The following is a 23,668-nucleotide window of genomic DNA, read 5'->3' as shown; positions in this document are numbered from 1 at the left end:
CGAGTGAATCTGCCCCATCGATACCCTCTCGCGCAAATCAATCCATGTTTGAGAACAATCTCGCGGACTATAGGGTTCAAAAAACGAATCAAATCAATGATGAGCACAATAGAACCGAGACCACAACTAATCGTGTTGCGGGACACAGTCAGAGGCTTGCCGATAGATTTAACATATCCTCTGTACAAACCAGAGGAAAGATATTTATTTCAAGACTCAATCCGCAGACAGGTCCAAATCTTATTAAAGAAATGTGCGACAGAGGATTGGGGATGGATGTAGAGGTCAAGCAAATACGCACACGACATCCTGCATATTCCTCTTTCATACTCTCCTGCCCACTAAATAGTGAAGGACGGCTCTTGGACAGAAACATCTGGCCAGTAGGAACGCTGGTGAAGACATATAGAGAAAGGGCTGGGAGGCCCACAATTAGGAACAGCACCGCGAACCTACGAAGAGCCCAATAGCAATCAACAGTCAATTTTTCTCTCGCAAAAGACTCGAACCGGATCATTATCTTCTTGCAAAACGTAAGAAGTATATCGAATAAGCTACACGCACTACAAACCTTACTACTCAACTCGGAGAATGACTGCGTATGCTTAGTTGAAACATGGCTCCATAATAATAGACACCTGGACGCCCTTGCACACTCCTCCGGTTACAACTGCATCGCAAATGGAAGAGAGGGTAAAAGAGGAGGCGGTGTAATGATTCTTTTCAAGAAAGGATTTTCTGTAGTCAAAGAACTCGAGGCGCAATCGAAGAATTTCGAGGCTATCATTGCCACTCTTGGTAAGGAAACGAGGAGATTGCAATTAGGCGTAATATACCTACCACCGGAACACACTAGAGAAAACAGAGCCGAGCTTCTTACGTGGCTCACCTCAAATCTGAGCACGAACACAGACACAATCGTAATGGGGGACCTCAATATGCCACTACCAAAACATCGGGAGGCAAAAAGCGAGTTGGACGATACAATGAATGCTTTAAACATGATCCAATTGAAAACACCAGCAACAAGAGGAACTCAGTGCCTAGATCTCATATACTACAATACCCCAGATATAAAGTTGAGGAACAGCTACATGAAATTCACTTCGGATCACCAACCGCTCACGTGTGAAGCCACTTTAAGAAGAATCCGGGACATCCCTCAAGATGTTCGGCATCCAAAAAGGGAAACAAAGATGATTTTCTCATCAAAATATATTAAAAGTGACGTCATTCTGAAACACCTGATGGCATATAATTGGCAAAACCTATACCTTTTGGGCACTGATGATGCCTTATCAGCGCTCTCACAATCACTCATGCATATGGCTGAAGAAGGAGCATCTAAGGAAATTAAATTATCAGACAGGGCAAAGCCCTGGTTCAACTCACAGTTGAAAGCAATCTTCAAAAATAAGCAAAAATTGTTCAGGAAATGGAAAAGAACTAGACATCCAGAGGACCACACCCGGTACAAACATGAAAGAGCACGGTTCATGAAGGAGAAGAAACGGGCACACATAGATATGGCTAAAGCAAAACTAAAAAAAGGCAAAAGAATTGTCAGCAAAAAAAACCTCGCGCATAAAATGACTGAGGCATCCTTTAAGGAATGGAATGAAGCCACTTTCGGAACACCCCTCAAGGAAAACCAAATTGACAGCGAAGCAAACAATAACAGGATACAAGATGTAATCAAGGGGTTTAAGGAATCTATCAATAGTAATCGGATTGTCACTAACAATGGACATCTAAAGGAAATCAGTATTAGCAGAGACAACTTAAAAAGTGCAATCAACAGCCTCCCAAATAAAGCAACAATTGGGCCAGATAATTTCCCACTATTTATGATCAAAATCTGTAGCTGTTACATCATCGATGTACTACTACACATATTCCAGAGAATTTTGATGGAGGAGAACTTCCCGAAGCTGTGGAAAAGCTATTTTGTAAAACCTATCCCCAAAATAAAAAACCCAAAATCTGCAAAAGACTTCAGACCAATCGCTATCGGATGCTCTTTGCAAAAAATCTTTGAAAAAACAATCCTGCACACCATCATCGAGCATTGCTTTAAGCACAGGCCAGAATACCTGCACTCAGTACTTCCGCAGAGATCGACCATCACCAACCTCATGGGGACACTGCTAAGGATCCAGCAAGCACTAAACAGTAAGCAGCAGGTGGACGTAGTCTATTTAGATGTGGCATCCGCGTATGATAACATATCCATCCCAGCTCTCATAGTCATTCTGCGGGACTACTTCCACATTACAGGAAATGCCCTCCATTTATTACAGAGCACTCTTTGGCGCAGACAAATTGCGGTGACAAACGAAAACATGTGCGCAACGTATGAGGTTGATAAAGGTGTCCCGCAAGGCGGAGTATTGTCTGCCACACTTTTTGCCATAGCCCTCGAACCCTTCTTAGCCCAGAACAAGAAGCACTTCATCACATACGACGATGATATAAAATTTTTTATTACCTCAGGAGATCAGAAATCAGCTGAATACCACAACCAAGTGGCTAATACTAAAATAAAAGAACTTCAAGAGTATCTAGATTGTATCGGGCTGCAGTTGAACGAAAAAAAGACGGCACAAATGACTTTCACAAATAAAATAAAGCCAAACAAAATGGCAATATTTGTGAACGGCATCCTCGTCCAAAAGGCACAGTCACACATTGATCTTGGTCTCAAGTGGGACGAAGGCCTGACCTTCCGCCCGCACTTCGCATACATCCGCAACAAAACATACGCGGCGCTTTGGGCAACCAGGCAGGAGCTCACCGGTATTAGAGACCCCGGTCTGATGAAGCAATACATCAACAGATGTGTTACTCCTATTCCCCTATACGCGGCACAAATCTGGTCTTCAGCTCCCGAATGCAGTATCAAAGCCTTTCTAGGACTCGAATACTGGCTCTTGAGATGGCTGAACAGAATTTCAGCTAAACCTTTTACCATCTCAAGAGCTATACTATACTCCAATTTAGAGGTCACACCCTGGAGACAAACAATCACGTCAAGGAACATAATGACCCTCGCTCAGCTTTTAACGGGACGACTGGACGCACCGAAAGCCCGAGAGTGGATAAAAATACCCGGCGAAAAACCAAGAAGAGTTGCAGAAAATAAACCACAACTGAAATCGGCATTTACGCAGTTAGATAGCCTCGGAAGATTCTTTCCAGCAAACACCATCCAGCTATTCAACAACCTCAATATCAATCCTGAAAAGCTCTGCACTTGCAAATCCTACAGAAAGGAAGTTCTCAGAAACTCTTACTTGCAAATACAGATGTAATTAAGGATACAGTTCCAGCACCTTGTTCGGCCAGACACAAGCCACTGGGATTTAGGAAACCCGACCTCATCAAGAAATAGATGTCAGGATTGTCCTACCTACACAACTCTAATCCCACAGAAGAAGACGACTGCTGGAAATTTGAACTTTCAATTTTTTTTTTTTTTTTTTTTTTTTTTTCTACTGTATCGCAGTCATTCCTGTGGTTACAAATGCTGTACGTTGTTTGGCTGTAAATATTTGTGTTTATGTAAATACGGTGAAACTTTCACTTGTGTCTGTTTAAGCAAAAGGTATGCTTCAATTGTCATGGTATTAAGTTCTTACCAGTTTACGGTAGTAAGTAATTAATAACTGAAATATTCTATATTCCAGATAATTATAAATCAGATATTATGTATTTCATAACTGTAACATAGATGTATGTTTTGTAACATAGTTGTATATGTATGTTCACCCTCTAGCCTGTGGCTGTAACTGGGTGTTCTCATAAGAGAAATAAATTGATGATAATAATAATAATAATAATAATAATAAAAAATTGGAGGAATGGAGGAAAGCGTTGGAAGAGAGAGAGGCATGAGGAAAAGTAGAACAAAGACAGAATATATGGTATTGAATGGAGAAGATGAGATTCTATAAAACTGCAAGAGGAAAAGCTACCATCAGTTTCGAAATTTAAGTATCTGGGATCGAACGTTGAGAAGGATGGAAGATTGAGTGCAGAAATACAGCACAGAGTGCAATGTGGATGGTTGAACTGGAGAAAGATGGGGTGCTGTGTGATAAGAAAGTAAATTGTAGAATGAAGGGAAGAGTGTATAAAACTGTGGTCAGACCCGCATTGATGTACGGTGCTCAGACATGGGCGATTACAAGGGCCCAGGAGAAGAAGATGGAAGTGGCGGAGATGAGGATGCTAAGATGGATGTGTGGTGTGACGAGGAAGGACAGGATAATAAATGACTACATCAGAGGTATGGTTAAGGTGGAGTCTCTGAGTAAAAAAATTCAGGAATCTAGGTTGGGGTGGCTTGGACATGTGGAACGAAGAAGTGAGGAGTATGTGGGGAAGAGGTGTGAAAAGTTGGAGGTGATAGGGAAGAGGAAGAGGGGGGGAGACCTAAGCTGAGATGGAAGGACAAGGTGGCAGAGGATTTAAAAGAGAGAGGATGGAGGAGAGAGGAAGCCCAGGATAGGGAGGAATGGAGGAAAAGAATTAAGGACGGAAATGCCGACCCCACATAAACATGGGAAGAAGGCGAAGATAAAGAAGAAGATTTATTTTTGTTTTTTGTACTGGGCATATAAGTCCGTAGTCTAGCTTTTAATTTTATGACTTAAATCAACATGTCTTTTTTATATGTTCTATTTCAGTTTACAAAAGACTACATGTAATTCAAATTTCTTTCAAATGTAATGAGAAACTTCATAAATTAAAAGAATTTGAATTATAAAGTGCGATGTTTGTCCTTTTTTTTTGTTGTAATGCTAACCCAAATAAATAGTGATCTAAATGAAAGAATACTAAATTACATTTGTTAACAAAAATAGCAAACTCAGCAATAAAGCAGACAAAATTTAGTCACGGATAATCGTCTTCACCTCCTCCAAAGCTACTTTTTAACCAATGTCTGGCCATTATATTATAAAAAAACATTCATATTTTAAAATATTAGTTATTAAATTATTATATGTGTTTCTTCTGGAACTCTTCGCAATGTTCCAGCATGTTTCTGTGTTTTCAAACTGGTGGTGCCACTTTCTATGGGTTTCAACGTGTAACCGGAATTAACATTATAGCTTATGCGAGTGTGTATTTGCATTTTACTACTCTGTGTCCCATAGTACAGTGCTATCACTGCACGGTTTTAATAATTAAAAATGCTTCTCTAAATTCCGCTACTTATTCGATATTAAAATCGTCGAAAAGTGTCATTTAGTTAATCAAATGTAGTTACTGAACCTCCCCCCCCCCACGTTACGTATGAAACGAAGAATGGAACTTTATGAATTGGAAACCTCCACCAAACTGATTTCAAAAGCGTACGTCACCAACGTCATTATACGAATTGGATTGAAATATTGTAAAGAATGGAAATACCATAAAAGCGACTTCAAAAGGCTCCAACAGAACCAAATCAAGTCGTATATGCCCTTGAGCTTAATTTGGTAACCTAGCCTGGATGTCGAAATGCGGACGAGTTTTACATTTAGCTGGGGGTCAGGTTATCGACACTACGCACCGCCTTGAAAAGTGGAAATGGAAAGCGAGCATGTTGCTGCATTACGAGTTCCCATTTTGATTTTAAGTTAAATGGAACTTTGCATTCTGTTCCGTCGTTAATGGTAATTACTCAGCCAATGTCTTATTTGTTTCTTTTATAAAGCCGCTGTAGATTTTTAAGTTGAATGTGCCGGGGCAGCGCGGTTATCACAGCAATACAAGCTGTCGCGCATTCAGGGGAATAAAAAAGGTGTAATTAAAATTACACCTTTTTTATTATTTTCATATCATGCTGAAACACCCTCTTAAACCAATTATGAAACAAATATAATGTAACGTCTATCCCAAGTGTTGCAGTTGTTGAGCTTATTGAGGTCGACAATTGCATTCCCTGGGGCAGACAAGAAGAGAAGCTCTCTTACCTTTATCATTATAGTTTGAAGTTGTTTCGGGATAAACTTGCACCAACTGAACAAAGTCCCTCGTCATCAGCAGGAAAGTTCTGCTCCTCATTAGCAACGCGTGTAATACACTGTACTTTGAAATGACTTTCAGTCTTAACAGCCGACCGGGCTAGCCGAGTGGGTAAAGTACCTGCCCGGCAACCCAAAGGTCGCGGGTTCGATTCCCGCCTCGGGCTTGGATCAAAGTACTGCAAAAACCTTGGGAGGTGCAATATGGCCACAGAAGCCGATGCGCCAACAACTACCAAAATCAAAAAATCAATCAGTCTTAACACAACACAATTTGAATAACACCAAATGAACACCACGAGCGATATTTCGCTGCTTCTGTTACTGATAGAAATGCGCGGTAACTATCAGAAGCGACATCTCGCTGCTTCTAATGGTTAATGTATTATAATTATTAAATCCATTTATGCATTCCAAAAAAAATCATCCTGAATAACCTGACTGGCAAGAAAGTATACATACACCTCTGGCCAAAAAACGAAAACAATTAAAAAATCAAAATCCTTACATGACAGTAAGAAATAATTAATTCATTTGATTTTTAATTATTGTTAATTATTTCTTAGTGTAATGTAAGATTTTCGATTTTTTAATTGTTTTCGTTTTAATTACTGGACAGATTCATACTTCCGGAAGTGTTCTACGTGTCATATTGAGGTGAACTTCTCTTATTCTTTTACAAATAGAGAGAAATACTGTACGCTTTCCTGGGAACATGTCCTTTTCTGTCATCACTCGTATGCAGATAGCCTATGACATATTTTTTCCTTCCTTTTCTCCTGGTATGGAAGAAACTTTGCTAAGCTCCATGGAGAACTTTCTTCTTCTGAAACGCGAGAACCAAGGCTGAAAACAACTGTATGCTTCTGGACACCATCTATTGCAGGGGTGGGCAACTTTTTTCGTCAGCGGGCCGAATGAAATTTTCGCAGCATGATGCGGGCCGGAATAGATTGAACGATTTAATAAAAAAAATCAGAACCTAAAAAATGTTATATTACTTGAATTACTAAATTATTAATGTATTTTAAAAAAAAAATATCTGAATGTCCAATTATCATTGAAAATGCGGCATTCGGCATCAATTTTTCTTTTTTTTTTAATTGGCTCATTTTATGGGCTATAAATTATATTAAATTAAAATTGTAATAATTAGAAAAGGCATAAAACATAAAATATCTCGCACCAATATTATTTTTTTCAATAAGAAGTCAAACCCAAAGGAACTTCGTTCGATCGATGCTACAAAATAATAATTAGGAAATAACTCTTTGACGCTGCGTAGAATCACTTGGTTACTGTTGTACTGCCGCGATTCCCGATTGAACCGAATTAAGCCGAACGTTTACGGCGAGTGTAGTCAGGTATGGATTTTCTATATTTATGCATTTACCGAGGGGACCGGATTCAACATCGTCGCGGGCCGGATGTGGCCCGCGGGCCGGCTGTTGCCCACCCCTAATCTATTGGTTACTGTCAATCCAACTACAACCGAATTCCTTCCCATGAATCAGCCGATGTCGGGAAAACCACCAACCTCAGTCCACAGATGATGATAATCCTGACACTGTTATTGTCCGCCGAACTTTTTTCTCTTTTCTTTTCCTACTTTCCCTCTCCCTACACCCCTCCCTTTTTTTCCTTTTTTTTTTTTTTTTCAGCCTTGTGCTAGAGGAGCGATTTTTCTGGTCCTTGGGATAGGGTTCCTTTTCGCTGGCTCCTTTATCCTTCAGCAAAGAGACGGGCCTTGGCGCAAAAAAAAAGTGTAAATCCAGACTCCCGTCTGGATTTACACTTTTTCTGCGCCAGTGATAGGATGAAACTGTGTTCAACTTCATGAAGGCATTCAACTAGACTGTCCGTCACCACTACTCCAATGGTTGCCATGGCATGACGTATGTTCCGTCGGTACAAACAAATTCCACTCATTCCGTTAGAAGGTCATGTTACCTCGCAATGAACATCATTCTGCCGTATTACCTAAGCGACTTCTTCGTGAAATGTGTCATTTTTACTCAGATTGCGATGGATTCTCTTAGGATGATAACGTAGCTACCCACCACGCAAAAATTGTATCTGAATATTTTGAGGAACAGTCGTAGTTTTTCAAACATCTGCACCACCTATTTCTCCATATTTTAATGAGTTAAGAATGTCTGTGACATATTTCAAAGGGCAGTTCGGCTTCGCAGTTTTATGCCAATCAAACTACAGCAGTTGACAATATCCTAATGGCAGAATGGGCAGCTGTGGAGCTAGTCCCCCCCCCCCACACACACACTTCAGACAACTAGTGGAATCCATGCTACGACGTGTACGGCTGTAATTCGAGCAAAAGGTTGTCATACTAGATATTGAATAAAAGTTTCGAATTTTTCGGCCAGTGAATGCAGGACATAAACACGAAGTTAAAGATAAATAATGTTCATATTGGAAGAAATATCATATTTATTGTAAATATAATTACGCATCGCAATAAGCCATCAACTATACCAATAGTTGGCATAGTTGATGATATTCAATGAATGATACTAGCGTAGTTAAAATATGGCTAAATTCTGACACGTTTTAGGCAAACGTTGCATAATTGCTGTAGTCGTAAAATTAGCATAAATTATGTTCTGTGAATGTCACGTATGCAGAGAGTACAGTGTACTAATTAACGCAGCATATTTACGTACACGACATAAATATGTACATGGCATATTTACGTACTTATACGGCATATATACTAAAAATAATAAAACTATAAGTATTGCCTAAGAATCAAATTCTAATAAATTTATTTAATTTCGGTAAATATTTCAATAATATTTATTTTTTCAAGTCTTTCAAAAACCAGAAGGTATACGCTATTCACCTAAAACAAATACAGAGGGTATAAGGAGAGCGTATACCCTCCACTACAGCATTGGTTGCATAGTTTCGTAATTATACAAAAGTTACAAGCATAAAGTTGAAATCAGAAAGTTCTTTGAAGGCAGTTGTAGTGTCAGCATGTGTTGGCGTTACTAGAAAGTTTCTGGTAGCTGTCCACTCACCATGGCTCCAAGTATCAAGAGTTCAGGATCATTAAAATCATATTTGGAGACTATGGTTGTCAAATTATTCGTTTTGGCTCTTAGTATTCACTTTTTTATTCATAGCCCAAGATAACGGGCTAGTTGAGTACTGTGATCTTACTGAGAAGGTCTGGTAAGCGTTGATGTCAATCATTCATTCGATATTTCGTGTAGTAGAGGCACGGTGCGGGCAGCTTTTAATATGCTGTGTAATTTAATAATATGTATTGTGGTCTGTATGGAATCCTACATTAATCAGCTAATTTACTAATTTACAAATCTCCGATTTTTCCGATTAGTAAACTAACTGATTAATGTGTTTCTGTGAACTTCACAGTGGCTGGCAGGTCCCTGGACGGGCGTTATGGACTTGATTTCCAATTCGCCCATTTTAGTGACCACAATTCGTTTACAAACACCGGCTTCATTGTTGTGGGAGCTGCGGATGCCCATATCTCCACTCCTTATGAAAGTGGTGGTGTACTGTTGACATAATATACCTTTTTACAGTACTGTTGTGAGGTCGTTTATAATGTTTCTTACTTGCTACCAGTGCGAGATGAAAGTTTTCATTCTGCTGATGGAAACTCAATTTTGAGATCTAAAATTATGCTTTGTGCGAAGGAGCTCTAACGTTGGGAATTTTTGCATTATTGAGAGTTGTCAAGATTACTGAAGGGGTAAGCTTTAATGATCTCTCTTTTCACACGCACACATATAAACGCATACACACAAACTCAGTGAAGATAGCACCTGAAACAACAGCTACCAACTTGGAACAAAATTGCTATACAGTCACCTCCCTATATATCACCTAGTAATTTGAGCCGGTATCGATCATTAGCTCGTGTTATGGCCCTAGATTACCTTGGACAGCTCTTCGGGACACTTCTGGAACAACCTCCGCAATCGGGATATCACATATGAATAACAATTGTTGCTGTTCAGGACTTTGATACCTCCAGTTTCATCCTGGCGACCGCTCTCCACCTCAATGAATCACTCACGCAATCTCCGTCTTCTGTTAGACCATGAAACGTTACTAAGACTTGTTCTGAATCAGTTGACATCAGTTAATTTATCTATGGGCTGTATTAGAGGCAGCTTGATCTATGTAATAGCATTATCGAAACAAAACGAGGTTTGTTTCGAACAGTCCTAAGGTTCAGGGCCGATATGGGAAAGCAGATACCCTCTCGTTGAAGTAAAAATTAGGGGAGTCGGAAACTGGCTTGGCTGCCGTAATTATGATTCACGTGCAATGATTGATGCTGTAAGCAGAACATATTGTAATTGGCAACGTAAGTTTATAGATTCTAAATACGCCGGAAACATCTATTTGCTTGTGGGCAACTTTGGCCTCTTTTATTTCCTCAGTTATCTTAGAATATCTTAAAATAAAATTGTTAATCACCACTAATGAAAGATGTGGAATGTTAAGAAGTAATTTAGTGCTACATTTCTGGACTGCAGTTCTCAGGCCAAGAATTAAGTTTACTGTGCAGCCCAAGAATACTAAATGTAAAGGTCATTCCACACACGTTCAATGAAGATTATTGAATGTGTGTATTGTATCTGTTGAGTTTTATTTACGTGTACACTTCGGTTTCAAAGGGGGAAATCAAACTTGACTATACCTTAAGTTTTGTCCATCAACGGATTCCCCTTTTTCCTGCATTGGAAACGCTTACCGGGTTCGGTTCCATTGCAGATGGCTCCACCCTCCGTCACTTTCGATACCACTGAGTACAAACTTAGCTTGTTAAATGTAAACTTGGTAGTCCTAAAATAGTTCAAATTTCGCAAAGTAAAATTTAAAAGATTCTGCGGTTTTTATTTATTTATTATTAATTTTTAATTACTGGATATAATGGTAATTCCCTTTCAGCGAGTGTTCCATTAGCTGAAAATATTGTTGCAGTCACAATTGCAGCATTCTTTGGTGAACTATCCGAAGCACTTCTCAAGGTACACCGGTATTTACAAGGGGAATGTTGGAATTGTCATGAAACCCAACGACATGCCTCAAGCACCACAAAAGTTGTTTACGGCAGTGGCCAATGTAAGGACTTAACCAATAGTGCCGTACGTCTCTCTAAGTTAGGTGGAAACCAGTGCCGGCGGTATTGCTGTCAGTCCCCGAGGAAACAGAGAGTGGCTGCAGGCCAACATCTAAAGTAAGAACAATAGGTCGTGCGTGTCTACCTTTGTCGTCCCTCTGCGTTCTCAGTGTAGGGAATCAAGCGTGGGATTTAGCGAGACTTAGAGAGAGAGAGCACTTCACAAGTCTTCTAATCTTACACGTTCGGAGCGCGGCTGACGGCGCGCGCGTTAGGTGATTGAGAAAGTGACCATTAAGTGTAGTCCGTTGTCCTGTCTCTTTTCCTTCAGGCTTTTAAGTCACATTTAACTCGGCACTCTCTCTTCGCTCAACACCGGCGACCTTTCGTCACTTTGATTCCTGATAAATTCCCCGGTTGTTCGCTAGCTGGACACACAATTAGTGGCAATTCAATGGACTTCCTGCGTTTACAAGCCGCCGTGGTTTAGCCTCTGGAGGTCTGCGAAAAGAAAAACCAAAAGAAGTTTTCTTAACTTTTTTTAAAGACTTTATCTTAGAGGAGATTGGAGTTGGGGGAACTTTTAACACACAGAGAAGGATAACTACATTCTGCCCAGAAGATGTGATAGTTCTTGCAATGAAGAGAAAGGGGCAGCAAAAAATTCCTCGAAATTAGAAGCGGTTGCCGCAATTTCTTCGCTTATAATAAGGGTTTCGTGGGGAGAGTAATCGGAAAGTTTTAATTTTGGGGGGTGCTTTGAAGAGTTGAAATTTGAAGATCTCGTAGGATACTCACAACTACTGCACCCACGTGTTTGTGACTTCAAAATTGGTTCACTCTCACGACCTGCCCCATTGCCAGAACACACGGTCTGGGACTATACGCTGGGGGCAGGAAACTTACCACACTTAGGGCTAATCGGCGACATGAATTAATTATTGCAACTGGCAAATTGAATGGTGATGTAAAAATGAACCTCCACTTTCGATTACAGTTCCCAACCTTTTTTGACTCGCGATCACCTTTCAACATAATATTTTTTTATCGCGAACCACTTCTCTGAAATCGTATAATAGTTCTAAATTTTTATTATAAAATATTTCCAATACTACGTTTTTATAAGCGATATTGCGTAATAATATAAAATTATTATTAAGTACCTATACATAACGATGGTCTTTGAAAATGAAAAAAACTTTGTCGCGCATGCTCGCTATGTAAGGGGGCGTGACCCAAACCACTACTAAATATAAATTTTGAACCGAACCGCATACATTAATATTAGACTATTTTGTAGTTTACAAAAATATACCTAATATATAAATCTAAGAAAGTTCATTTCATAAATCTCACATTAAATCGGACTCTTGAAAACCAGCCTACATTATTGTTTATAAATTGCGTGGGTTTTTGGTCAGTTCGACTATTTCTGGATGAAAAACCAGAGTTTCTGTGTGTTATATCTGCTAGAGGAGAGCAAGTATATTTTAAAATTCGATTCTATATTGATTATTCGGTCCAAATATCCCAGTTTGATCAGTTTGCATGTCACGTAATCATGCTACATTTGTTGAAAATAGATCTAAAGATTCCTTCTGTATCTTAATGGATACGGAAGGAATCTTCAGCACCATATTCAAAGCAAAGTCCAGGGGCTCACATCTGGTGAGTATGGGTTTGGCACACCAAGGGTCCTGAGCTGGATATCATCATTCTTTTCTTTCTTGGTGATTTTCTTCTACTTTTGACTCTCTGAGGGTAACTTGGGAAATTTTTTATTTGGCTGGCGCAGCATAAGCCTCAGGCTTCCTTGAACCATATAGCTAATAATAATAATAATAATAATAATAATAATATATATACGGTCAGTATGCAACTTCTTTTGGAATTATCTCCGCTTCACCACAAATAGAAAATATAAGAACACTTGGACTTCAATTATGGTCAACTCAAATGCGTGTACTGATGTACACCAGCTCTGCACTCATCAGAACGGGGAATTTTAGTGCAACAACCAAAAAAAAATAAATAAATAAAATAAAAAATAAAATATATATGTGTATTTCAAGATGTGGATTCATTAAACACACACACACTTATTGCGAGGATTTAGTAGGACAAAGGGCAGCTGTGGCCAAATTGCACCAGCGTTTTGTAGCATTTGAGAAAACACGCTTTCACTATATTTCTTATACCATGGTGATGCTGCAATAGCTTGATAATGAGTGCATATTTCTGCGAGTAGTACATTACGTGCTTTACTCGAATAGAGGGTGGTAATATGAACAGGATCATCCTCTGGAATTAGGGACAGATATGTTGAGTCTTCTGGAGTTATTTAAAGTTAGCGCACTGAGAGACAGAAATAATAAGAAAGGAAGTGCTTTCTATGTTTTCTCACTTCTCAAAATACAGTATTTCACTTACGTAATAAAGTCGAACCCTGCAAAATAATATTCAATACCAACACTAGGAAAAATTTGCAATAAATATTCCAAATTTATTGCAAATAAAAAATTAAATTATGGTAACAAAAAAAGCAAATGTTACCAATAACATTTGCTTTATCTGTTACCATAGATCAAAAAATACAAAACTGCTTTTTTATTCTTCAGGTTAATATAAACTGAATTCTCAAGGGTTCAAAAAGTATAGCAGATCCGGCCGCCATGTACTTCATTTACAAGTACTTGAGGCAACATTCCCTGAAGCTGAAACTAATTTTCAGAATCCTATACCCTGAAATTACAGATGCGGGAGGCTTCCGATACCAAATTTAGCTTTTATTATTTTATTATTATTATTTTTTTTTTGAAGAATGACAAAAAACGACTTTAGAAACTCTTTTTTTAAAAATAAGACCTGGACCTCACCAATTCAACCACTTTGCGACGCTCTTCTGAAGACTCAAAGCATAGTCCTTCTGAATTGCATAATGACAATAGGTTATACCTAGGTTCGATCCAGAAGCGAAACGCCAAGTCTAGTGAGCTACACAATCCAAGCTCTTCTCGCCCACTTCCCCTTCCCCATAAAAACAAGAATCAGGAAATGTGAAACTAGTGCTGACTGTTCCATACACTGTTGCACGTAGTCTTCGCGTCTAGCACAATGGTTATAATCGTCCTTCCCACAAACGGTGAAAAATAACTTTGATGAGCTTTTTTTTACTCTGTGGCTGAGTTTATCAGCCTCAGGCGAGTTTCTGGCTGAACAACCATAGTTTCCGGCAGAAAAACAAGCGACCCTTGCCAATTCAGCCACCTTGTGAAAAAGGCCCGTAAAAATTCTTCCTGTCACTGACGGGATTCGAATTCAGGTCTTTTTCCCCACAGTGTAGGGTTATTATTTCAGGGTTATGCTTTTAGTTAAGAAGAATATTAAATCTAAGGAAGTGCATCCAGTTGACTGGGGTGACGAGTGCAATGTCGAGTCAGTTTGGTGTGATATACTGGAATAATAAAATTGAGAGTAGGAGTGTGTTATAGAATGACTGTGATGAGTATACCAAACAGCTATACAGAAAAATAGGGTGGGCCAGCAAATCAGAATGTCTTATAAGGGGGGGATTTTAACTTTCTAGATGTTGACTGGAATTTGTGGATTGATCACTGACAGACTAGCAAGACTTTTGTAGATTCCTTGCATAACTGTTTTCTACAGCAACATGTTAGACAGGCAACAAGAAGAAGATACTCTTGATCCGACTATCAGCAGCGATTCTTCATTCATTAAGAATCTGCAGGTAAAAGTCCCACTGGGTGTCAGCGATCATAGTGTACTAATGTGAAATTTAAACATAACTACTGTCAAAGGTAAAGGGACAGGCTTTTGTTTTCGTAAAGGTAACTACAGAGGTCTCAGACAGTTTTTAAATTGTGTGCGTTGGACCAACTGATGATGTTATCAACAGCAAATTCAAAATGGGCAGTATTCAGGGAATTAATCAAAGAAGCTACTGGTCTTTTTCATACCAACAAAGAAATAATGTTCAAGGCTTTGACCTAAATGGATATTAGATGAACTATTGAGACACGTGGCAGAGAAGAAAAGTGCATGGGACGCATATAAATTATCAGGTGATACAGAAGCCTATGGCAGATATAGTCTGTAATCAAGTCAAAAGGAGATTAGGCAAGCTAAGTTAGATTATGAGAAGTCTCTGGCAAAGAATGCAAAGAAAAGCAGAAAATACTTCTATGCTTATATTAACAGTAGTGTCATTGTATTATCAATGACATTGGGTCACTTGATGTTCATGGGTTAACTGTTGCTGACCCTGCTCAAGTTTCGGACAAATTGAATAGATATTTTGCATCTACATGAGGAATTCTTTAGGGAAGATTATGCCAAAAGTTTATCAAACTCTAAGGAGGAGCTAAATGACTTTGTGATAACTGAAAGAAAATTGGAGGAGAGATTGCTGAAGATGGACATAAAAAAGTCACCTGGGTTCAATGGAATCAATCCAATTATATTAAAAGAGGCAGCGAAGGAGGTGAGCAAACTTAGCCATAATTATGAGAGCATCCTTGGATTCGGGGGAGGTCCCTATGGATTGGAGAAGTCTGTATATACCCAATTAATAAAGGGGGATCAAAAGTCGACTCAAGAGTTGAGTAATTATAGACCTGTTAGCTTAATGTCTGTTCCATGGAAAATAATGGAATCACTGGTTAAAGAAGTAATGCAGGAACGTTTGGACAGGCATGCAATCACAGCATTGTTTTATCAAGGGGCGGTCTTGTCTAAACAATCTTATAGGTTAATATGATGCAGTGACCAAGGAACTGGATCCAAAATATAATTTTGACATCATATACTTAGATTTAAGAAAATCTTTGTACAAATTGGAGCAGTGTGGCATTAAGGACAAGTTACTGCTATGTATAAAGGGATGGTTAAGTGGAAGAAGTGGTTATCAATGGGCACTCCTCTTCTTGGACTAATGCCATTAATGCAGTTCCCCAGGGTTCAGTGCTGGGTCCATTGTTGTTTTATATTGTATTTATCAATGATATTGATGAAGGTATATGGCTTAATGTCTAAGTGTGCAGATGATACAAAGGTGGTTAGGGTGGTTAACTAGCGATAGTCAGCAGGACTAGCTACTACTACAAGATCTGGGAAAGTTGGGTCGATGGGCTGAGAAATGGCAGTCGAAGTTTTACATTGATAAATGCAAAGTACTTCATAGGGGTAACGGTAACCCTACAGTAACTTATTAACTACACTCAGGATAGCGGAGAATGAAAAAGACCTGAGAGTAATTGCGCGGCCAGACATGAAATTCTCTGAGCAGTAATGGGAGTAATTGTGCAATGCAGACATGGTGCCAGGAGTCGATAGCCCAAGATGTTTTGTCAATGATATGAAGAAACTTTGCTACCAGGGATAAGGAGGTAATTATCCTCTCGTATAAGGCTATGGTTAGGCCGCATCTTGAGTACTGTATACAGGTCTAGAGGCTTCACTTTAGGAAGGATTTGCTGGCACGGGTGTAGAGAAGGACAAAAAAAACCAAGCTATTATATTTAGGTCACCCGAATAATTAAATCATCTGCCGTGCTGTGTCTTATGTCTGTTAATTGCGTGTGTTCTATGGTCGATTTAAATTAAAAATTAAATTTTCTGTTTATACTCCGGGACCACCAAACGGTCAGAGGAGTTCACAAGATAGACAGAATGCAAGAAACAGCACCATATTCAGCAGTCACGGGCTTGAACCCCGGTCACTCAAGTCACGTACACCCGCGCGCCTGACCACTAGGCTACGGCGGCCCCTAATTTGTCTGATTTGTCTGTTTGTTGGACGAAAAAGCCCAATTTTTTGGGGAGAGGGAATCTTGCTATCTACGCCCGAGACCGACTAACTCAGCTACGGAATTAAAAAAGCCCATTAAAGTTCCTCGCGTCATCGACATGTAGAGAAGGACAACCAGATTGGTGAAGGGAACAAAAGGGTGCTCTTACCTAGAAAGGGTTCAGTTACGCAAATTGCAGCATTTTGAGGCAGGCAGATCTGATTAAGGTGTTTAAAGCCATTACTGAATTGAATAAGCTGAATGTTAATGGGATTCTTCCACTTGCTGAGACCAGGTTGTTGCAGAATAGATGTGCGGAAAGAACAGATTCTTAGAGGATACGGACGGGTGAAGTTTTTTTTTTTTTTTTTTTTTTTTTGGTTGATGCTATATAAGCTTTTTTTCTTGCATCAATTGCCATTCTGTTAATGAATACGAAGAGTTACTTGTATAAACTTTTTTTTAATATCTCTTTTCATGGCAAAGGTAACGTCGGGAATAAAAAGTTCTTGTGAGACTCTTCCTGTATGGCCATTATCACATCTTATTTGCCAAATATTTATCAATTCATTCTAGTAAAGATTTTTTTTATGTTATGTCGGCTTCGTTATCTGTTGTTATTCCTAGGATTTCAGTAAAAGTCGGTGTTTAGTTCTATAGCCGGCCTCTTACAATTAAGATGGTAATTCAAGGGGAGAACTCCTATGACCTGCAGTGCAGTGCAGTGAAGAAGACTGTCCAGCAGGCCAGAAGGTAGACAAGGAGCATGGTTGATAGTTCTTTGATGACGGCAGGCCGACATTCATCCGATTTTCTCCTACAGACCATCATTTTAGTTTTGGAGGGAGAAATGCACACCTTGTTTTAATTGTCCAATCACATAAATCAACAACATATTAGCACGTGATTCCAAGTCAGAATTAGACTTTCCAGCAATAATAATTTTAAGGTCATCTGCTTATGCTATTGTGTGGGCATTTTCAAAATTTCGAAGGAGCCAACTGTCAAGAACTATGTTCCATATGGAGGGACCCTAACGCAGAGGCATGGGGACTCCCTATAGTAACCAATTTGGTGACAGGCTAATGTTCAGAAATGATCTTTACACAGTTACTCTTCAGGATCTGATAAAGTTAATCGAGGACAATTGGCTCTTTTTATAATCTATAAGAGCACTCTTGCACCAAAGAGAAAGAAAAGCGTCCTCGAAATCGATGAATTTAGCTAATTCATATTCTGCCTGAGAATCTTGAATATTAGATGCAAAAAGTAGGCCATCCTCACAGGATCTGCCTTGTTTAAAATTATAACCCAAAACCAATTTGAATTTTGAATTCAAATTATTTATAATTCTGGTTGCTATTGGACATTTAAAGAGCTTTCCCAAGTTGTCTAAGAAAGGTATAAGTCGATATACTTCAGAGTTTGAATTAGGTTTACCGGGTTTTTGTAATACTTTTAGAACTGGGAAGATTCCCTGAGCTAGACATTTGCAAATACTTTTATAAATACGGTGGTTTTACATATATTATAAAATGTAAGTAAACCTACCGGCGTTAATTCATAAAACTATTATAAAAATGCTGGAATTTCAACAGGGTTGAGGCCAGGACATTTTTTATCTCAATTTTGGAAACAATGGATTTTAGTTCTTCCCTGTCGTCCAATGACAAATAAACGAATTTCGCTGTACGAATACGATTATGTTCAGCTGAATCACAAGAAGGATCATCAGGTGGAAAGAGCCAGTTTAAGATAGCGTTGACAGAGTCATGTCAATTAACTATTTGTACTGTATACCTCCATATGGCGCCTTCGTGCCTGGCACAATTAGTAGCATCGCTGCCTTCCCCCCACCGGGTGGAAAAGACCCGAGTTCGAGTCCCGTTGATAACGTGACAAATTTTTATGAGCCTTTTAAAAAATGTGGCTCAATTAGTCGGTCTCAGGCGAGGGTAGCATGGTTTTTTCTCCCGGAAACTCTGGTTTTTCGTCCAGCAAAAAGAAAATTGACCTCAGAACACACGCAATTTACTGTGCATTTTGCGTGTAGCAGACAGTATAGATGAAACAATATGGACTTAGCTGATGCTCCTAAAACCCAAAAACAAAATTAAAAAAAAAAAAACCTCCATATGCCTAGGAATCCAACAGATAGCAACTTGTTTTTCCCTTTTGTGCTGCGCTACAGGAGATATGCAACTGCAAGGCTTTCCACAGTGTTGTGTGTTCATATGCCTTACTTTCCGTTCCAAAACATTCCACCGTTGTTCAGTCGGACTGAGGTAAAAAAACCAAACTATTATATTAAGGTCACCCGGTAATTTCTTACATCACCCGTATTTGTCTCTGTAAATTGCATGTGCTCTCTGGTCGATTTGCCTGTTTTGCTGGACGAAAAACCCCAGTTTTTAACGCTTGAGACCGACTAACTCAGCCACGGGATGAAAAACGCCCATTAAACTTCCTCGCGTCATCGATGGGATTCGAACCCGAACCTTGTCCACCCATTGTGGGGAGGACGGTGACGGTACCACTATGCTACCCGCGCATACTGCATTGAGGTCAGGCGAATTTGGAAGCCAATCACGATGGGTGATATTGTCTCTGTGTTCCTCGACCACTTCTGTACAGTGCGGGCCAAATAACAACGCGCATTATGGTCTTGAAAGATTAGGAGACCATATGCATCATTTGTGCATATGGTCTCCTAAGAGCCGCTCGTACACCTCACCAGTGAAACGTTTGTTTGTAGGCACCAAGGGCCACTTGCCTAGATAGAGGGCACCATACACGATGAGTCCATGAACTCGTGTTGCTTGCGCCACACACGAAGGAGTCCGTCGGCGTGTTGTACCATCTATTTGAAAATAAAAACTTCTGTTTATACTCCGGGACGACCAAACGATCAGAGGCGTTCACAAGATAGACAGAATACAAGAAACAGCACCGTATTCGGCAGTCACGGGCTTGAACCCCGGTCACTCAAGGCATGTGTACTTATGCACCCTCGTACTTGACCACTAAGCTACGGCGGCCTAAGGGATTCATTCGACCAGCGTACAAAAGTGGATGTTCGTAGCGAATCCTTTACAGTTTTGTCTTCAGGAAGTGGTTGGATCCGTTCGACAACATTCTTTATACACCTTGGCCACAGTGCGCAATGAGCAACCGACAAGACGTGCCGTTTCCGATATGGAGGTACCCAACGAATGAGATGCCACAATTATTAAACATTACTTTTTTTAAATTTCGATTTAAAATTAAAGCAAATTAAAAAAATCGGTTAGTGTGAGAATGACATCTTTTTGCGTAATTATTATTCTTTACTCACATCATTTGTGCTTTCAACTCAGAGAAACTCAAGCGAATCTTCCTGTGAGATGGACATCGGGTTGTGGGAGGGATGTTTTTCCTGTTTATTTATTTTTTTATTCCCCCTATACATCAACAGATGAATTTAGTATTGCCGTCAGTACTGTTGTTATTATTTCAGTACAAAATAACTAATTAATTAATTAAAGATTAAGAAAATTTAAATTATATGTGTGTGAGTCGTCAGTTTCTCACGAGCAATGACACCAAATTATAAAGCAGTCATTTATTACACATAACTACTTACATGTATATGTATACATAACTGATATTCGTTTACATTTAATCTATTCATTTTCCTCATTTAATAATTTAATTAATCTATTAAATAAATAAATAAATTAATTAATTAATTTTGCGTTAATACATAATGCATGCTTTCATTTCCATAATTTTTCTCTCAATTTAACAATATGAATTTTCTCTACTACCGCGGTGACTCAACTAATTCAGTCCTAATTGTTTCCCCATATTTCTCTTAATCAAAAATATCAATTCTCTTCACAACAGCAATCCATAAACTAAACTTAATACTAACAATTTCATATATCGCTCTCTTAACTTAGTAATATCAATTCTCTTTACAACTTCAACCACTAACCAATTCAGTACGAAACATTTTCTTATATTTCTCGTAATTTCCTCAACTTCAATCTTATTCTTAAACAACCTACAACTTTATCTAAGCACACTTTCCTAAACAACACAGTTCCGAGGATTTACGTTCCTTCCCTTTCACGGTGGGGTTTCTTTGTGCGGATTCCTTCCAAGGAGTGCGGTGAAGTCTCTCTTCTTAGATGAAATCTGCAACATAGATCAGCCTTATTTCAGGAACAGTTCTCTGTTAATACTGATGTAAATTGCCACAGCAGTAGTAGGAGCCAGGGACACTATTTGACGGGCTGTTTACTCAGCTTCCGGATCAACTACTATCACATGCCCGACGACAGATAAGTTACACTTTTACTAATAGCGTTACTGCTTAAGGAGTAAGTGGACAAGACAGGTACCATTTTACTTTACCCTTTTCAATACTTTCTCTCTCTCTCTCCGAACACTGAGACCTCTCCTCCCACCACACGCTACAAAGACAGCCTCTGTAGCGCACAGTGGAGCTGTTCAGTACATAGCGGAACTTTCCAAGGACTGAACACAGAACTGAACCCAGAATTACAACAGCAACCACCACCCCCGTTATGGCGCGTAAACCTTATTTATTTTCTTCTATTTCCTTATCTCCGTCCATCTAATTTAAACCTGACCCAATCATGGTGTTATTTTTTGAACTCACCCTTCCCATACGTCAGTAACTCCCATTCTGCTTTTCCCACACATCGGAACTCTTTCATCTTTTACCTCTACCTCTAGTACACCCTTCCCCAAAATACTTTAAGTGCCGCGTTATCAAGTAGTGGTGAAATATAGGGATTAAACTCTTGTTGTGACTACTTCCCTGACTGCCTTTTAAATTTACCCTTTCTTTTGTCTCATAGCTTTCCACTTGTTACTTTGTCTATTGTTTCGAATCTTTTAATTTTAATCTACTTCCGCACCTGACCATACCGTTATTTACCATATTTATTAAGTACCCTACCGCCAGGCCTACTCCCACTAATATTTCCATTATGATGTTTTCTTTATCCCTTAAGTGCTTTACTTCCACACTCTATTCTTATTCTGTTATAACACTTCCTGATGTGTTCAGGATAACTGATAATCCTGCGTCTTTCTTTATGGTAACTTCTCTGACTGATGACGTTGTCATGTTTCTGCAAAGGCTTTGAATTGGTTTTCTGAACTAAAAAGGGAGATAATTTTTACACAGTTGAGTTGGTAGTGAATGGTTCAACAACAACCACAAACTTGCCACACTCTACATACAAACATGTCTTGTTCCGATTCCCACATATGCCTCGACGATCTGGTCCTCTGCTTCCCTCACTAACATCAAAAAATTCATGGGTATCGAGTACTGGATTTTAAGGTGGTTGAACCGTGGTAATGGCCACCCTTTCACCATCTCGAAATCAATCATATATGTTAATCTTGGTTGCACCCCTTGGAATCAGTTGCTCATTGCAGGAAATATGGGGAACCTCTGCCAACTCCTCTCTGATCGTCTTGACGCCCCAAATGTCCACAATCTTGTTGTAGGCCCGTGTCCTTTGCAATAACGGGGGGATTTCCCTAAGAAGCTTATTACAGAATTTAACAACGCTTAGGAGAATTTTTTCCGTCTGACGTTCTCCAACCTTACAACACCCTGAAGATTGATCCACACAAGTTTTGTGATGAGAAAGCGTACAGATCTGAGAAGATACAGAACATGTACCACCACATACAACTGTAGAAGTTTCCTGATTGTCTCCTTCAGGATGGAATCTTCGTTGAACTCTACTTTTCTGAAGAATTAATTTGGTGTGTTACTCTATATATGTGTATGTGCTTTATTTGTTCGTATTGGATGTTATTTGTAGTATTATTGTATAGAAACTAATGTTTGTATATGCGTAATTTATGTACGACTTCTATGTCTGCTGTCTAAGTTATAATGTACAAATGTATATAGGCACCCTCCTAGCTGAAGGCTGTTCAGGGGTGAAGCATATGCAATAAATGGAATAATAATAATAATAATGACGGTACAACTGGTTGAGAGCAGATGATTTTCATTCTTTTTAGCATAAGTTATATTAGGATGTGTCACATAATTACTATCGGAATCAACCGGCTCTATTAATATATGTTTGCTCTCATACAATCCATTTTAGCAGGGCCGTGAAAATATGCATTGGATGCGCCGGGTGCATTGGATGCGCCGCACCAGGGCGCCCGATCTAGGAGAGAGATCCAATCGAGAGGCCATCAAAATCTTAACATAAATAAAGGAGGTCCTTAATCCAGTTTGCATCCTTGCTTTAAAGTACCTTTGCACGGCCCTGCATTTTAGACGCCTTTTAGTGCTCAGTTATGTCTTTTCACCCAGGTCCATTCTCACCCGTGGAAGCAAGAATAGTGCAAAATGACGTAGTGGGTAAGTTAATTGATTATTAAAAAAACACGACAATAAAAATGACTTTCCTTTCCAGAAACGAAGTAAAAATTTCAAGACTCAAAAACTTCAAGATACGCCTAACCCAAGAGGGCTGGCTACTAAGGTGGACGGCGAAAAGAAGCTCACTCAGTGTGACTTCTAGAGCAAACACCTTAACCTCGGTGCTTCGAATTCCGTGACCATCGACTAAAATTTAAGGAAATTTGGTGGGCTACAACTATCAAAATGATCACAGGAACTATTTCTGCTGCAAATTGATGGGAAACTGCCCTCCCAGGTTTGAAGGAGACCCCATCCC

At 39.3% G+C, this 23,668-nt stretch overlaps 1 protein-coding gene across 1 annotated transcript in view; it reads left to right on the top strand.

Moving 5' to 3' along the window:
• The first annotated feature begins 713 nt into the window (after positions 1 to 713).
• The window catches only part of LOC150081170 (uncharacterized), a 51,173-nt gene continuing 28,218 nt past the window's right edge, over positions 714 to 23,668 (top strand). The window contains exons 1-3 of the mRNA XM_090380953.1: positions 714 to 798; positions 10,962 to 11,250; positions 14,800 to 14,881. Of these exons, the coding sequence (XP_090237079.1) occupies positions 714 to 798; positions 10,962 to 11,250; positions 14,800 to 14,881 (456 nt within the window). The remainder of the gene's footprint in view (positions 799 to 10,961; positions 11,251 to 14,799; positions 14,882 to 23,668) is intronic.

This window comes from Mastigoproctus giganteus, chromosome 9 (genome assembly GCF_048544385.1).
Source record: "Mastigoproctus giganteus isolate SK-2022 chromosome 9, ASM4854438v1, whole genome shotgun sequence".
Taxonomy (NCBI): domain Eukaryota; kingdom Metazoa; phylum Arthropoda; class Arachnida; order Uropygi; family Thelyphonidae; genus Mastigoproctus; species Mastigoproctus giganteus.
Note: the sequence above shows the minus strand (reverse complement) of the source record. Positions and strands in the feature narration are given on the sequence as shown.